The sequence below is a fragment of the Sebastes umbrosus genome, chromosome 3 (assembly GCF_015220745.1).
Source record: "Sebastes umbrosus isolate fSebUmb1 chromosome 3, fSebUmb1.pri, whole genome shotgun sequence".
NCBI lineage: Eukaryota > Metazoa > Chordata > Actinopteri > Perciformes > Sebastidae > Sebastes > Sebastes umbrosus.
In genome coordinates, this window is record NC_051271.1 from 23,392,499 (window position 1) to 23,410,472 (window position 17,974).

General features: G+C 40.8%; 1 protein-coding gene across 7 annotated transcripts in view; it reads left to right on the forward strand.

The window, feature by feature from the left end:
- Nucleotides 1–17,974, forward strand: part of inpp4b (inositol polyphosphate-4-phosphatase type II B) — a 288,579-nt gene that overhangs the window by 131,884 nt on the left and 138,721 nt on the right. For 5 of the 7 annotated variants that reach the window (XM_037764035.1, XM_037764032.1, XM_037764033.1 and 2 more), the window contains 2 exons: nucleotides 8,857–8,975; nucleotides 16,572–16,688. In XM_037764035.1, the coding sequence (XP_037619963.1) occupies nucleotides 8,857–8,975; nucleotides 16,572–16,688 (236 nt within the window). Of the gene's footprint in view, nucleotides 1–8,856; nucleotides 8,976–9,527; nucleotides 9,822–12,904; nucleotides 13,050–16,571; nucleotides 16,689–17,974 lie in introns of those variants that run through there. The other 2 variants (XM_037764039.1, XM_037764036.1) reach the window with 2 other exon arrangements.

Sequence of the window (17,974 nt, forward strand, 5' to 3'; positions counted from 1 at the left end):
CAAGCGAATATTTAGTATTTTCGTGCTGTTTATTCGTCACGCTGCGTAAAGGCCTTAAAGTGTGAAAAATTGCATTCGGAGAAATATAGGATCTAGGATCTTCGGAGCCTGACCCAAAGTACAGACTAAAAGTCAGGATGTCTCAGCATCGTTCTTTTTTTCAATCCGTCTCTTGTGTCCCCCAATTATATGGAAGTATAATAGTAAATCATTGGAGTGCCTCAATAAAACAAACACATGCATTTATTCTGTCAGCAGAACGTTCTGTGGTCTTTGCTGCGGTCAATGCAATAATTTCAAAGTCATTGATTACAGCTCAACAATATGACCAGTTATTAAAGAGCAAACTATATAAAACCTCTCAGCTTACATGGACGATAAACACAGACTGAGAAACTTTTTCTCCTGACTTCTGCACAGATACAGTAGTGGTCAACTTCATGTCAGGCTCATCACTTGTTGGATTTTACTACTGCATCTTACAGTAGGGCTTAGCTTTCAAACCAAAAATAATGAGGAGGTTTGTTTGTTGGTGTTTGCCTCTGTTTTGACACTGTGTCATAAAAATCTAATGTGAAGTATCTTCTCTACCCAAAAAGTAAAATATAAACAAACAAGCTCACCAGAGAAATGTAAATGTTGTGCACTTTTCTGTTACTTCAAATACCACAACCATGGCATTTAAAACGGTGCTTTAGTGGAGACAGTCGGTAGGAGAATTATTCCATTTATATTTCAACCCTTGGATGAGAGGAAATATTAATCAAACTAATAGTTAATTATTCATCTTGTTTTGCTTCAAAAACTTGCTCTTAGATTGCTATCAGGGCAACACAGGTCTGTTTTAGGGGAGGCAAATGCAGCAGTACTGGGAAAGTGAGAAACTCAAAGTTCAGTAAATCGTGCCTCATACAGGTGTGTTGGCAGTGTCACATTCATACACTAATGCCCGCACTGAAAAGAACTCAGCAGTAGCATATTTAAATCTTAATTATCTCATACACTTGTCTCTCCTTTTAAGTTTTTTGTTCCTTTATCAGAGTGTCAGTGTAAATGACGGACGTGACATGTTGAATATCAGGTCAATTCTGTGCAGTGATTAACCACAGTTAAAGCAAAAGCGGACTTTGTATTTCTACAAATACTTGCAAAAGTCTTTTGTTCTTTTTCAAGTATTGGTCTTGGTTCTTTACAGTCATGAAATACTGGAGTTTTAAAAAGATTTTTTTTTTTTCCAAAGTGAATTTTTAATACTCTTCAACAGTGTTTGAATATTGACGATGTCTTTTTAAACCGTCTGTCTTGTAACACTCCAGCTCAAATACAAAGAAATCCCCTGAAAATTGTATTTTTTGCTTAAATATGCAGTAGTAACAGATGCAAAATTTGCTGTGAATGTCATCTTGACAAATGCACATTGAATTATACACAATTCATTTTAAAACAGGCTCCATTTACATACAAAACGACAAATTACAGGCATTATAATAAAGGACATAATATGCTTGTCAATATCTTATAAATTTACATGAGTGATAAGCAGCGCCGTGCAGCAGGTGAAGGACATATTTATCACAACACGACAGCCCCCCTATTTTTCCCTCAGTTTTCCCCAGACCCGCTGGCAAACAGGTGTGCAAATGGCGGCACATGCAAATATAGATGTCAAATTAATTGAAGCGTTGAAATAATTATCATGATGAATAAGCGTCTTCTGGAGATGAGCATATATTCCCGTCTCCTGTGGTAACTCCCAGGGCTCCCCTCACGATTAAATGGAATTTAGATTCATTGTGGGGGTCTCAGAGGCCCGCTGCATTAAAACTCATTTCCAGCAAATTCATCTTGAAAGAGCTCGGCATACTCCAATCACACAAAATAAATACGGCATAGTAATTGAAGCCTCCAAGGATGGGCAAACATTATTACTCCAATTGCTCAATTGTTATGGTAATTTAGGAATACGTCTCAGTATACTTTGGTAGTCAGGTCGCTTGACTAAAATCGCAAGTCATCGTTGAATTAATTCTCACCTAAGCCGAGGCATTTAATTCACTAATAAATTACCAAAAAAATCTACAAATGTTCTTTAAGGCACTCTTTCCTACGCTCAATCCATTATTTGAATCTCTCTCACTTTAATAGACCACGCTCTTCTTTCCTCCTCCATGTCACTCCCTCATTATCTCCGCTCTCACTCAGGCTTCCTTCCTCCAATTCGAAACGCCTCTCTAAGGGACTCTCTTGTCCTTTCCCTCTGTCGCCCTCTTTATTTCCCTTTCCTGCCACCCCCACCCAGCATCATAATAGCTCTAACCTTAGAGGGTCAGTCCAAGTGTCACATCCCTGTAAGAGAGCCAGTCTTGTGATGCATGGTTGGGCACCCAGTCCCATTTCAATCACCAGCCTGGTTGTGGTTAACTGTGCAGCGGGGTAGGGAAGATCCCTCAGGACAGTCAAATATACGTCCCCCGAGGTGACTGATGGGGACAGTCAGCAGCTTATCTGCAGTATCCCATCTTAGGTCTTGTGCATAAAAAAAAAAGGAAAATAATGATAGAATCATGTCAAGAATAGAGAGCCTGTGTAATTTAGAGAAAGGGAGAGCAACAAATTGGATGATAGGAGGTGATGGTATGATGAAACAGACTGAAAGAAAAAAAGATCAAGCTTTTAGGAAACCTTTGTGGCTTCTAGCGACTATGTTTGTGTGTGTGTGTGTCATTGCATACAACTCATGCTTCAATTGTATGTGCTGATATGTTCAGTGTGTCTGTGCAAGTCCGCCAACCGTTTCGGTGTTGACAACAACAGACCGCCCCAATCACAGGCACACAGATGCTTTTTGCATGAATATCAGTGCCAATAAATGCATTTTTCATTACTTAGTTTTGGTTTGTGCCTGCACACAAACAAACTCCTCTGCTTCAGCCTTCCTCCTGCACAGGCAAATGTGAGACCTCCTTTAATGTGAGTCCAAAAGACCTGGCACCAGCATCCTGAAGAGAGAAAAGGAATGTGGAATCAGAATAGCCCCTAAGAGATAATATATGCAAGCTCTGCTGCACTGCAAAATATTCTACAAGTGTCTTATAGCCTTTCCCAATAGCTGCTAAGAGAATCAAAGGCTCCAAATGTTACTGTTGTTCGTACTATTACAAATCGTAAACATGTTTGTTGTCTTGGTTTTTCCTCAAGTCAGTCTTTAAACCGGCAGTAGGCAGAATATTTTTCATTGGGCAAAATTTCCATAATAACCTTTCAGCATATTGTAATTCAAGTGTTCTGAGAGATAACTAGACTTCTGCACCTCCTCATGGCTCTGTTTTCAGGCTTTAAAAAATCTTAAAAAGACTTCAGCCAATCACAGGTCATTTCAGATAGAGCGTTCCTATTGGCTGCGCTCCGGCTGGTAGGCGGTGCTTGGTATTTCCTCAACTGTTCTCAACATGGCTGGCAGGTCACAAACTTTCTCATTTCACAACTAAACTGTACACTACAATATGTTTCTGAAAACATTTGAGGTGAGAAATAAGCATTAAAGTAATAGAATATTGATTCATATTTGATCAGCGCTGCCTAGTTTGACCGTTTGATTGGAGTTCGCGAGTGATTGACAGCTGCTCAGAGACGGCAGCTGGATGGCAGACTCTCTGTGCTCATTAGTGATGAACTGTTCAGTCGCACGGCACAACAGCAAAAATATGCATTAATCAACCCGAACCCTCCCACCAGCTTTATGTATTATAGTAGCACACTTCTTGGTTAATGTGGCCCGGGAAAGGGAAGTTTGGGGTTCCCTGCTGGAGCTGTTGCCCCTGCGACCCGACCCCGGATAAGCGGTTGAAGATGGAGTAGCACACTTCAGGACTGAGGTGTGAGACAAGAAGGACAGAGACGGACTGAGTGATGCAGAAAAGATGGAAGGTGACGTAAATAAAGAGAGATTTTGGTAAAAGTTTTTTTTATTTTTAAAACTACATCTTAGTCTTGTCTTTTTTATTTTTTCACCGTTAGTATTTAAAGGGACTATTTGTAACTTTTTAAGCATATAAATGTAGCGGGTCGCCACACATGCGCGCTCGCATATGCGCGTTCCCGTGTGGCCGCTGCCTCTCCTCCTCTGCCTGCCAGCCTTCACTCAGACAGAGCGCGCGTTCTCAGCTCGCTCCACCTCTAGACGTGAACGTGCGCTCACTCCACACTGCAGAAGAGTTAGTTTAGCTCTGAGAATATCTAGTGAATGACAGTGGACGTTTGTGCAGAAATAACTGCTGCAGCTCCTCCAGACCAACAGAGGTTTCCCGTGTTTTGTGAAGTGACGGAGCTCCTCAGCGAGTAACGTTACCGTCTCGTTACCGACCGGGTGCCGGTGCCGGTGTCGGTGTCTCCCTGCTCTCTCCGGCTGCGGGCGGAGAGAGCAGGGAGACACGCTGCAGAGCTCCGCTGCATCAGCCTGCGCTGATGCAGGAAAAGCCAACACTAAGATCAGATCTAAATCATGTTCATGGAGAGACCTTCGTCTGGTCAGCTAACATTACTGCCAAGCAGCTGAAATATAGAGTGATATTGTGGTTTTAGCTGACGTGTGTCGCCTCACTGTTTTGAGCGATGCTCGTTCTGGTATATTTAGAGCGAGCAAGCGCGAGCTCGACGCTGACTTTCGTTGATTTCACGGCCACAGGTGTCGCTGTTAAGAAGCATTTCTGAAAGTTACAAATAGTTCCTTTAAGGAAGTCAGTGGCGTCTCGTCATCGTCTGGTCTTAGTTATAGAAAAAAGTCATTGACGAGCATATTTCGTCAAAGTTTTTGTTAACAAAATTAAGACCGGTGAGCAAAGAAGTCGTAGGCTGTATTGTGTGAATCCACCGGTCATTTATTGCAGCTAAACTCACCCAGTTGTTAAACATGCTATAGGAGATATACTGTATACTATATACACATAAATTTACAACCACACTTACACACTGAAATTGAGACCCCGGATCACGTCAACCTTGTCCATGTTTCATTTATTCACTTTCATTACCTCCTCTGGTTTTGTGGGAAAACATGAGATGTAGATCAATGCTTCTTAATCCCAGTTCTGAGGACTTTGAGTGGTTTTAAATCTTACAAGGTGCAGTCATGCTGCATTAAAGCCGGGGCATCCGAGGTAACATCACACAGATGAGATGGCCACTATTCCAATTATCCGAGGGTTTTCAATCTTGTTACAGAAACCCTGGATGTCAAATCTAATGGATCATAATCTTTACAGTATGACAAAGTACTGAAGTACTTTTATTTTTCCTGTAAAATTGCTTATACAGGCAATAAATCCATAAAATGTATAAACCTACAATACCTAAACTATAGTCTGGTTAACAAATGGGCTTCTTCCAACAGAGTTCCCCTCTTTTTATATCAGTAGCAGAACAGCATCAGTAATGCATGTTCTAGCTTTGCCTTGTAATGGCTGCATGCACTGAAGTCCATTTAAAGCGAGTTATTCCCTTCATGATTCACTCTGTGCTCCCCTGCTGTGGCGGTGCTCCTTGCTCCCGGACTCTTTTACCAATTCTCAGACAAAACTGAGACTGTGTCAGCTCAAGAATGTAGAGATAGTTGTTAATGGCTCCAATAAAGCACTTTTCAATTTAATATCACAAAATGAGATGATGTATTTTGAATACTCTTAAGTGGGTCTCATGACGAGACATACCCCGGAGAATTGGCGAATGGGGTTTAGTCTAATGCAGTTGTCACATGGTTTGGGTGTAATAAATGGGATTTTATATCAGTATCTATTACACAGTCTTTCCAGACTCCCTATCTGCTTTAGATCCAGATTAATGAAAGGAATCAATTCAGCATAGTTATTCAATCACTCAAAGTCTGTTTCATATCCACTGATGCCCTCGACTTGTTAGTTTATGTTTGATGTTTGTTCAGTTTCAAAGCTAAAGTCTCAGTTTACTTCATCTAAATTTAAAGATTTGTTCTCCGTGAAACATAACACAATTCCACACAGCTGTCAATATGTTTTATGAATGACTATACAAACACTCTCTTTAATTGAACCCTTTTGAATATTTTACAGTCAGCCAACCTTCAACCAAATATTTTTCTGTTGTATTTGATGAAGTGTGTTCAGATTCACAAAAGATAGGTTGAAAAGGAATAGTAAAGTCGCACATTACAAAAAATGCTTTGAATTTTGCATGCTGAAAGCGTCCTCTTTTATTCCTCTGCTTTCTTGCAGACACGTGTGTGACAAATACTCATTAAATCCCTGCTTTGTTTGTGTTGGTGTTGTTAAAAAAGCCAAGGATAGTCACCTTGACAGTACAATCAGCATACCAGTGCTGCTGGAAAATGTTTAATTTAACAATATGACTATCACTGCGGGTTTGTGCGCGTGTGAGTACAAAAGAAGCCTTATGCTGCGTAAAGTATGTATTGCAATCAGGCCTGTCACCTATTGATGACATACAGTATGTTGACTTATCGTACCATATATGGACGTGAGCTCAATCATTTCTGCGTTGTTGACTTATCGTACGATATATGGACATGACCTAGATAATATTTATGTTATTGACTTATCCTACGAGATATGGACTTGACCTTGATCATTTTACTTAATCGCCTTATTGTACGATATATAGCCATATCCTTGATCATTTTTACATTATCGACTTATCGTACCATATATGGACATGACCTCAATCATTTTTACGTTATTGACTTATCGTAAGAGATATGAACGTGACCTTGATCATTGTTTTAAGTTATCGACTTATCGTACAATATATGGACATGACCTCGATCATTTTTATGTTAGCAACTTATTGTACGATATATCGACATGACCTTGATAATTTTTACGTTATCAAGTTATTGTACAATTTATGAACTTGACCTCGATCATTGTTTTATGTTATCGATTTATTGTACAATTTATGAACTTGACCTCGATCATTGTTTTATGTTATCGATTTATTGTATGATATATGGAGATGACCTCAATCATTTTTGCGTTATCGTCTTATCGTAAGATATATGGACTTGACCTCTATCATTTTTACGATATTGACTTATCGTACGATATATGAATGTGGTTTACATAAGAATGTCACCAACATTTTTGGCAACATGAATAAACAATAAGAACAACAATAACACATTGTTCTCTGTCAACAGACCCTGAGAGTCCATTTTAATTATTGTTTTGGTTGTGTGGTTTTGTTTTATTTATTTAGAATATTTTTATATATTTTCATATTCCAAGTCAAATGTCTGAATATTCTTAGGAATCAAAGTTCATCGCCCTTTGAAAGGATGTACTTGTATTATTATGCTATCATATTCTCATTTTATCACTGTCGTGAAATGGTCTTCAAATGACAATAATATCGTCTATCGCAATTATTTCTAGGACAATATATGGTCCAAGAAAAGTAGTTATTGTGACAGGCCTACTTGCAATAAAGGTGCCAGTTGAAATGATCCGTTTCTCCAGGTGCACATTGGAAAATAAACACTTCACCATGTAGTTTTTCTTATCTCTTTACCTAACACATCACAGAGAGTCACATAAAACCACCTCTAAACCTGAGAATTGAAACATCTACATTTTTTTGATGCCCCGCTTTTGATCCTTTTCCTTTCTTTCTGCAACTTTATTCTTGCTTTTCACGCCCTTAAAATTCCTCCCACAAGAACCCTTTTCATCTCCAGTTGCTGTTCAGTTGCTCAAACATTAAAATCAAGCCCATGAAGATGGAGCGGCAAACAAAGAAGCAATCTTCTACCCTTACTGTTTTTTCTAATGGAATTTCACCCACTGAGTAATATTATCCAGACTTATGTGCAGAGTAATGTGTGAAACTGACCAGGCATTGCGAGCAGATCAATTGCTGTTTACATGCCAGAATTGTGCTGGGTATAAAATACAGCTCCTGGATGGGATCCAAGGAGGTTACTGAACACAAATTTGTCATTACTGTACTCGAGTGTATACAAATGTTCATTAATACATAAATTCAGAGCCATGTGGTGTAATTTACTTGGTATCAGCCTGGATGTTTTTATAGGGCTTCTATAGACTGCAGATGTGAACAGAAGAGTCACATCTTAAAAAGTAACCACATAAATTAGCATTTTTCCTGCACGAGGTTCAGGACAGATGAAACTGATTTGTTCTTTTTTGACGAAGCATTTATCAAGGAAAAATGCATCAGTTTCGCTGTGATGGGATCGACGAGTGTTATCTTGTTGGGGGGAGTTTCTATGCGTAACCAGGAAGCGTTGGTTTCCTATAAAGGAATTGTGGGATACAAAGTCTTTCCTGTCCTTGGAAGCCAGCGGGGCTGCTGAGTGACAAGCTGCTTTTGTTGTCGGAAATGAAAGCCCTAATAAAACTGATATCTCACCGCCAGAGGGAAATTCTACTGCCATTTTAATCAACTGCTGAGACAACAATTTTTTATCTCAATGTATGTATATATATATATTTTATTTATTTCCTCAAACCTTTATTGTGTTTTGGGGAGAGGCCTCAGAGAAGTGAGGACAGCAGATTTATCTCCTTTGTGATGCAGCTCTTTAGCGCTTTGGCATGTGACATCTAATCTGACAGGAGATATTTATTAATCCTCTACGTTAGCCATTCTTCTTTTTCTTTTTATGTTTATTTACTTTGTTTCTTTCACAGTTATCGTCACACTCTCCATTTGAGACTCAGTGTCGTGTGATTTGTGTCACTCGTGTGTTATCGTGAAGCGTTATCTCCCCCTCTCATCTTGATTTTCCTCCTCTTCTCCTTCCTGCTCCCATCCTCTCCTCCCTCCATCGTCTCTCCCTCTCTGTAGCCTGTAATGATCTGGTGGCCTCGGGCAGTGACAGGAAGCCCAACGCTTTGGTCCAGGTGGCTGTCATAGATCCCCACAAGCAGCACCTCGTCTCTCATGCCTGCACAGAGATAGTGGAGGTAAGTCCGCACACACACACACACACACACACACACCTGTACAGGCACACACATGCACCATCCTCTCCCTGCCTCTCTCCGACCTTTGATGTTTGTTGTTTTGCGGTGTCTCTGGGTCACTGGCTCCTGGTTGGTGTTCTCTCCATCTCTGTCTCCTTTTTCTCAACCTTTTTTTTAACCATTCGACTCATCGAACTGGAACAGACAATGAGCTGTAACTTTCTATTTCTTGTGACAGTCCAGACATCTGAAAGAGTTTCTGTGTGGCTCTCAATCAGTTTCGGCTCTCAATATGTACAGTATGTGTTTGTGGGTGTCTTTATGTGGGAGTTCCATACAGCGAGAGTGTTTTGCGGTCTTTAACCTCTTTAAATGCTTCTTTTATTAACTCCAGTCTGACAGTGCTGTTGCCAAGGCAACAGTCACACAAGTGTTTTTTTTGGGGCGGCAACAGCTGCCCCCTGCCCCACTATGGAACACCCACTTACACACACATATATACACACACACACACATTTTTTTTCTCTCTTCATCCGGGGGCAAAGTTTCCTGACGCATATTATTTTCCTGCTAATCCAGTAAAGCTAAATGAGCATAACCGTCTCTTTCAAAGACCGCATTTCAACTGCTTTTCCCCTCAGTCCTGTCAAGGGAGCAGCAGTGTGTGTGTGTGTGTTTGAGCATGTGTGTGTAAAAACACAGGATGTGGTAGGATACTGTATGCTGGCTCAGCCAGCTCTGCAGACACTCTGAGTGCCGCTGGAGTTTTGATTTCATGGCTGTAATGTTCAGGATTTTGGAGTAGGATCTGAGGATATGGACTGCTTTCGCCTTCACAAAAACCGGGTATGTGTGCATGTTCTGTGCGATTTTACAAGTCTGTTTTTAAAGAGAGGTTTGCAGCCTCATAAGAGGTGTTTAAGATAGTCGGAGGAGTTTTCTCTGCCTTGTATTCATTTTATTAGTCTGGATAGAGTAATATAAGTGAAGATACCTGCTATAACATACACCAGTATATTTAGCACGTCACATGGAAATCAGATCAATCCGATCAATAATATTAGTTATTTTGACCCAGAAGCAGCACAACATTGCAAACATTCAGTGTGACTTTGAAATCCTCTTTGAATGAAGAGTAAGTGTGTTGTTTAGAGGAACAGAGGTCACTTGTCAGGACATTGGTAACCAGTGGGGTTCCCCACTCATACATGCACAGCAGCAGATGTTCATTAACCTGTGTGGCCAAAGGTGGACCTGTGTGTGTGTGTGTGTGTGTGTGTACTGTGTGTGTGTATTGTGTGTGTGTGTGTTTGTGTATGTGTGTGTACTGTGGAGCCCCACTGTGTGTGTATAATGAATCTGAAGACGGCCCAACTGCCACTTGTGTTTCTCCCGTTTGTCACATTCCCGGGATGCCGGCTCTCAACAGCTGCCGCCGGCTTTGCTGGACACTGATTGGAGTCTTGGTCGCATGAAAGCTTCAGCATTAGTTGTGCTCATGTGATGATGGGTGTATTATCAGGAACCCACGGTATATGATATAAGGGTTTAATTTAGAAGATAAATGATGGAACAAGCCCTCTGTAGTCGCACCCATGAATCACCAGACAGGGGTCAGATAAAAAGAATAGGATAGCATTTAATCACGTTGGATCTGGACTTTACTTCTCTGTAGTTTAAATAAATTACCTCTCAGTGTTATAGAATACACTGCCTCTAAATATCTATTAAATTACTAACTGCTACTGTACCAAAACATAAAACAATGTGTTACTCTATTATAAGTAGTGTGATCAGACTAGAAAAATGAAAAAATAAAGAATACTTAAATATTAATATGCTTTCCTATTTAATATATGGTGTCTGTTGAAAGTTGCCGACAGTGCCAGCCCGTTCTCATTCTCAGGGCGTCAAATACCGACGCTTTGTCACGCCCGTCAGCGTTCGATACCGCCGCACAAGACACCCTTTAGCGCTGGTAGGACACACACCAGGCTTTCCATTAACTACAATGTAAACCCATCCGTGACAACAATAAACGCTAAGGGGAAGTGCTGTGGTGACGTAGTTTAAAGAGTGAAAGAGGCGACCGCTGTTCATGTCTCGTGCTTTACGTTTCACTTTCACTTTACCAACAGCTGTTTGTTTGTCAATGTCAAGTCACATTTTCACTGTAAAAACTTAGTAATTTTAAGGCCAACCATGTTGTTTTTTCATATCCTTAGCAAAGTGTTTTTGTTGCCTAAACCTAAGCAAGTGTTTTTGTTTAATTCACAACATTAAGCATGTGTTTAGAGCAACGAAAAAGTGACACAGAGGGGTCTGACAAAACGTCAGTTGGGATGAGAACATGTTTGACAATACACACATAGCAGAAATGAGTTAGCTACTTACTGCTGGGGGAAAGAAATAGTTGAGAGACAGTTACAAGTTTTCAAATGTGAAATTGGCAGTTTGTTTATTTGCACGTAACAGAAATGGAAAAGGTTAAAAAATGTATCAGGTTGAAGGTTTAATGTTGCCTAACTGAGCGGGTACAAATTGTTTTGGACGGCTTGAGATAACTTGGGCTACATTTTAGATTCCCCTGAGGAGAAGTTAGGCTGTACTCTGACTCGCCCCTCCTGACACTGAGTTCAGTAGGTTCAACACATAATGACTGATAACCGATGACTGGCAAAACCAAATAGCTTTTCAGTTCATAAGTTGAAACTGGTGTGGGCCTTGGTTCATGTCCTATTATTACAAAACTGTAAAGTACATTCATTTCTTGTATAGTAATTTCCCAAATAGCACATTATTAACATTAGCACATACACTAGTTTATACTCAATAGTATTAATTCACTGTATGGTATAGAAAGGGGGGGTACGAAAATATTGAATTATTATAAATATTGAGTATCGCGATATTATGCTTTGTGATGCGGTATTGATTCTCAAAAACACTAACGATTTTTAATTAATAGTTTACATGCAGTCAATACTTCATTTCATTTGCAAAGAGATGTGCCCTCTCAGTGTATGTGCCCCCTTCAAAGTAGTGCTATGATGTTGGATGTTACAGGGACTGTGATAAATGCAAGTACTGATCCCACTGTTCTGATTGTATAAAAAAGTTGACTCTGATTTTATACATATGGTGGTGCGTCCTTTATACTATGACAATTTTTCTCAAATTAGATTTAAACATTCCCAATATATTGCCTTGCTTCTAGTATTGCAATATATTATAATATATTGAATCGTTACCCCTGTGTCATGATCATACGTCATCAATACACAGCCCTAGTATGGAATTGGTCCCACACTGTGCTGTACTTCCATAAAAAGGCAGACCCTTTTTTTTATCTCCACAGAGCGAGTGTATGTCTCAATGCGGGTGCTGCATCTTAATCTACTGATGGTAAAACAGAGAGGACCAGTGACAACTTAAGTAGAAAATCTAAAGCCCTCTAAATCTCTTTAAAGTGCAAGAGGGAATGTCTTCAACAAATTGTATTTGAAGCTGGAACACAGAAATGCGATCTAGTATCTCGTAGGAAAATCCCATTCCTAAAAAACATGGGCAGTGGGTCCAGGGGGTGGTGGTACTTGAGGGGATTTGACGTCATGCAAAGCCAAAGGGATAAAACAGCCTTTGATGTCATGCTAGTCAAGCGAAAAACCCCCTGCCTGGAACAAGTCCAAAAAGTCTAGTCTGTTTGTTTGTGTGTGTGTGTGTGTGTGTGTGTGTGTGTGTGTGTGTGTGTGTGTGTGTAGTTATGAGTAGTCAAAACCTCCAGTGTAGTGAGACTCAGGCCAGAATACTCATACCCCCTCCACCTCCTCAGCCCAATCACACACAATCACACACACCCTCTAATGGCCTAAATTGGCCATTCCACCGAGGTTTGCAACCCAAACAAAAAGACAAGAGTGGGGCAGCTGTCTCCCATAGCATATGTTGACCACTTGTATGACAGACCGGCTTACTTCTCTGTGTAAATGGAGACAGGCTTACCACTTTAGCTCATCTCAGCCCATCAGTAGCGCTAAGAAGATTCAGCCGCAGCTGAGGCTGCCAACCATGCTGGTAAGTCTGAATGAGGCCTATTCATTGTGCCAGTGAGGCAAGTGGAAGGGCTTATGTGTGTGTGTGTGTGTGTGTGTGTGTGTGTGTGTGTGTGTGTGTGTGTGTGTACCTGCACATTCCTGAGTATAATGGCTCTGACTGTCTTTTTGTTAGTGTACAGTACTGATATATATCCAGCTTTGCACTGAGCTCAAAGCAGCGCACTGGTTCCACTGTGTCTGTACCCGCTGTGCTGAATCGGGCCGTGTGTTTAGGACGTTAGCGCACACAAACCACAAGGCTTCATGGCCGGGCGGCAAAATGGCACGGGGCATCAGGACTGGTATTACCATGTCTAGAGAGGCTGAAACAAGAAGCGATAGACTTGTTTTATTTCCCTTCCGTCAGCGCATGGAAGATTCCTGAAGGATCAGCGGGGTTAGTGGTGCAGTGAGGTGGTGTGTGTCTATGTGTTCCCTCTGCGTGTGTGTGTATGTATTAAGTACGCTGCTGTTTTTAGGGCGCTTCATGCTTTGGCTCCCAATCCGCTTGACACCCCTTATTGTAGCCAAGGACTAGAGGCTTGTTGGTGTCAGTCTAACCTGAGCTGCAGTCAGTGTCCAAAATTAACCTTTTGGTCTATCTGCCAATGGCTGGTAAACTGAAAAAATTCACTTGCCAAAATGTTTTTCAACCAGCCATAAAACTGCGTAAGATAACAAACAAGCAGGTCCTGTTTGTCGAGTACCTGCGGCAAACATTGTAGCTCATTTTATTGGTATTTTTCCTGCTCCTCACCCCCTTATCTGCGAAGCTCCACTTCTCGGTAAATGTTCTGTTAACCGCACTTCCTCCATGCTCTTCATTTTTCCTTTTAGGTTGATCTACTCTGGCAATGTGTCCCGCCACATGCACTCTCTTTGTGGTTAGAGCCAAATTCTCCTCTGTGGTAATCGAGCCAGTAAGCGTAACCATAGTGACGAGTGACAGCGAGGGTCAATCAAAGAATTGCGATACAATTATTGACGGTCATACGTTGCAGTTGATGCAAACAAAACGTGGTCAATCAACTTATGTGTTGTAGTGATGAGAGTTTGTAGTGAAGTAGGCCTATTTCATTAATTTTATCTGCCAATGTAGATTTTTACTATTTGGCGAGTAGCGCGTGCTAATTTTGGACACTGGCTTCAATTATGCTAACTTAACATTCATTTAGCATTTGCTTTGTCTATAAATAACAAACTGACACAATGTTCAGGCTTTTTGATGCAATAATCTGCCATTGTTTAGGCAAGACTAATAAAGCGCACTGACTATAAACCACAAATTAACATATGGTGTTGCGATTAGGTGGATCAAGTGTTGTGCATATAACTTAATCTCTTCTAATGTTTCAAGTTTGTGCAATGAGTCAGAGTTATTGTTTATGGACTTTGAGATAAATAACATTTTAATGATATATCATTTTACAAAAACATTTAGCGAAGAACTAACAACTAACTAACAAAATGTGTTTTTGTTTTGCATGTTTTAAGAGTTTTATGTAACAAAATGCAGTGAAACACAATACATTACTGACCAGCCTTCGTTTCATTGCTGATGTTTTTTTTTTGTTAAACTCAAGGGTGTGACCAAACATTCATACATGTCTGCCAGTCTCATTACTGCTCCCCAGCCTGTCCCCACACTGTCCCAGAGGGTTGCGTTCTAGAGACGCCCATCAGAGCGGAGCAGAGGAAGAGGAAGCCCCCAGTGTAAACACAAAGTGCTTTGAATTGGTTCAAGTAGACAACAACACTAAATGGCCAAACAATCCTTGAGTCTTCCCAGGAAAGCCCCTCAGTTCCCGGTGCAATACAATTCACTTAGATTAAGATATATTGCAGATTCTATACACACTTTTAAAAAAGGCTTTATTTTGGAGGACATTTCGTCCATTGAGATTAAATTCAAAGAAAATAATTATGGTGAGAGAGGTGACCTGAAAAATAGAATTGTATCAAGGCCATAATTGATCTAAGGTGCACCTGAGCCAGCTGAATGCCTAACTACACTTAAAGTCGTAACTTATCTTTTCAAAACACCAGTTGATGCAGTTTTACTTGAATGTTTTGCAAATAAAATTGATGATATGGCAAGTTTCTTAACAACACTTCTGTGTCTCAAGAACATTGTTGGAACGAGGCATATTATCATGATACTGTCAGAAAAGTGATTTTTTTTCAGAATGTTTGTAACTAGAGACATTATCTAGATCAGGCCCGTTCAGTTGGCGACCCGTGGGCCCGTGGGCCCTTTAACGACCTCAATCTGGCCCTTTGATCATTTATAGATGATCAAAGGATAGATTTTTTTTTAATTATAATTTCTTCCAATAAGAGAGTTTATTCCCATTCATCAACGTTACTACTCACACTATTTACGCCGTTATGGACTGTTGAAACCAATATCATTGTGTTTTTATTTAAATAAACTGCTAATAAAACACCAAGGTTATGTGTGTTTACGTGGTTTAGAAGATCATCATTTTATTAGTAGGCTCATTGCCCATTCCTTTTTGTTAAGCACAGAAATACTTATTTTGTTAAAAAGTTTTACCCCCGGCTGTTTAAGCAGAGGGAATTGAGTCAAACAATATAGAAATATGTTAAATGCAACGTTGTGTTTATAAAAACGATAATCTACCAAGATTAAAAAAGTGTATTGTTTTCACATTTAAATTCCCAGCTTTGCAGATCAGATAGGAAATGTAAATGTCCAGCCCCTTGGCACTTCACTGTTTTTCAAATCTGGCCTTTTTAAAAAAAGTAATTGAATAGGCCTGATCTAGATACTGGCAGAGAAACCTGTCTTATTTCATGATGCTCTCTCTTCCAACAGGTGAAACTGTACAGGTGAAACAAGTGACATACAAGTCCTCACTCTGCCGGCACTGCAGTGGTCTTAGAGAGGGTTTTAAATCTAAAGTAATACCAGTAACAGCCTTGTTACGACATTTTTTACAGTGATAGTAAGGACATGGTAAAACAAGCCCTGCAGTTCACAAGGCATGAAATTTAAAGGTTATGAGTAGTTGTGAGTGAATATCAGCTAATGTCATGCAGCCCCCTGGTATGTGTGAAGACCCGACACTGGCTGCTGTGGACACTGGTTTAATCCCATTGCCACCCTGTCATTGTGCCAGCCCACCTGTCAACACTTGTTGCTCCTGGCCGGCAGTCTCAGTTGGGAGACTGTAGTTATGCCAGAGCTCCAGGTAGACCCACCAGGGAGAGCTCTATCTTCTCCTGCTTTGTGCCCAGGAGAGGCAGCAGGGGAGGCGAGAGGAGTGGGGAGAACCGCCGGGAGGAGGAGGAGAACGACAGACTGAGCCCAGCTGTTGGCTCATTTACCCACCCAAGTCTCCCTCCCTCCTTTTATCCCCTCGGCTTCCTGCCGTTTTTCTTTGGAACATGTGTGTTGCAGTACAAATGTGCATATAAGGGGTACACACCACCACACACACGTCTCACCCTGTTTCTGTGTTGTCCCTCTCTCTGACAGGCGAACAAAGACCCGCTGTTTCTGACGGGGGTGACCTTCCCTTCAGAGTATCCTGCTAGCCCGGAGACACTAGTCAAGCTAACTGTGTATGATGCAAAGGACAAGGGCCAGGACTCGGTGAGTAAACAGTTGTTGTGTTTCCGTGCATTTGTTTGCATGTTGAAAATCTAATATTCATGAGTGTGAGCGAGAGATGATAATGAGAATGTGTTCAGAGCCAGCCGTGAAGCAGTCACCCCACATGTGTTGGTTTGTGCAGCACTGAGCTTTAAAGTTTACAGAGGATGGACATGAAAAGCTGCGAGAAATCTGCAGCCGAATCTCATTATGTTTATATTTGTCCTACAGATTCGGAGGCAGTGAGTTATAGTGCTATCTTAGTAATCCTTCATTTGAGACCAGGACCTTAGCCTTGAGTTTTGAAGGAAAAAAGGGTGTGCAGCCTTCGATGAGCATCTGAGCATGGCAGCGCGTCCTTTAGCGTTGAACCCGTGGGAAAACCAGCCGGCACATCAGTGGGAATGGCAAAGAGAGGCAGACATAGAATCCTGAATGGGCCGGACCCTCTGATTTAGACGTTTTAAACAGACTTTATAACAGGCTCTCCAGTGTGGGAGTATGCATGATCCTAATCAAGCACCCCACTCAACCCTGGGTGCCAAGATCTTAATTTGGCATAACTTGCTATGAAACATTCATGAGCTTTATGATGAGTAAGGACTCCATCATTGCAGTGGTTAGTATTTGCAAATGTATCACATTAAACCTGCAGTTGGCATTTTTTAGGCGTCATTGGGGAAAAAATTCCATAATAACCTTTCAGCATATTGTAATTCAAGTGTTCTGAGAGATAACTAGACTTCTGCACCTCCTCATGGCTCTGTTTTCAGGCTTTAGAAAATCTAGCCCGTGACGGGAAGCTTTGGCCAATCACAGGTCATTTCAGAAAGAAAGCGTTCCTATTGGCTGTTCATTCAACGGAGTCAGCTTTAAATCACTCGCAAACTCCGGTCAAAGTAGGGAGCGCTGATTAAATATAAATCAATATTCTGTTACTGTAATGACTATTTCTCACCTCAAATGTTTTCAGAAACATCTTGTAGTGTACTGTCATTTTTATTCGCACTCACAAATTGTTTAAGTTCTTAAGTTGTTTTGTAGCTTGAAAGTTGAAACTAATCATCTTGCGCCAAGGTGGGTGGTTGGTGCAATTTGTTGTTTATTTTGGCCTGAAACTCTTTTGCTTTTCCACCTGCTGAGACAGTTTTCTTTTTGCAAACCCAACGACGGGGTGGTTGTATTTATGCACAGGTCAAACAGTCTGACTGTCTTCATTCATTGCTTTAATCTTCAGATATCACACCGAGCTGTGCTAAAATACGAAGACGATTAACTGTGTTTTT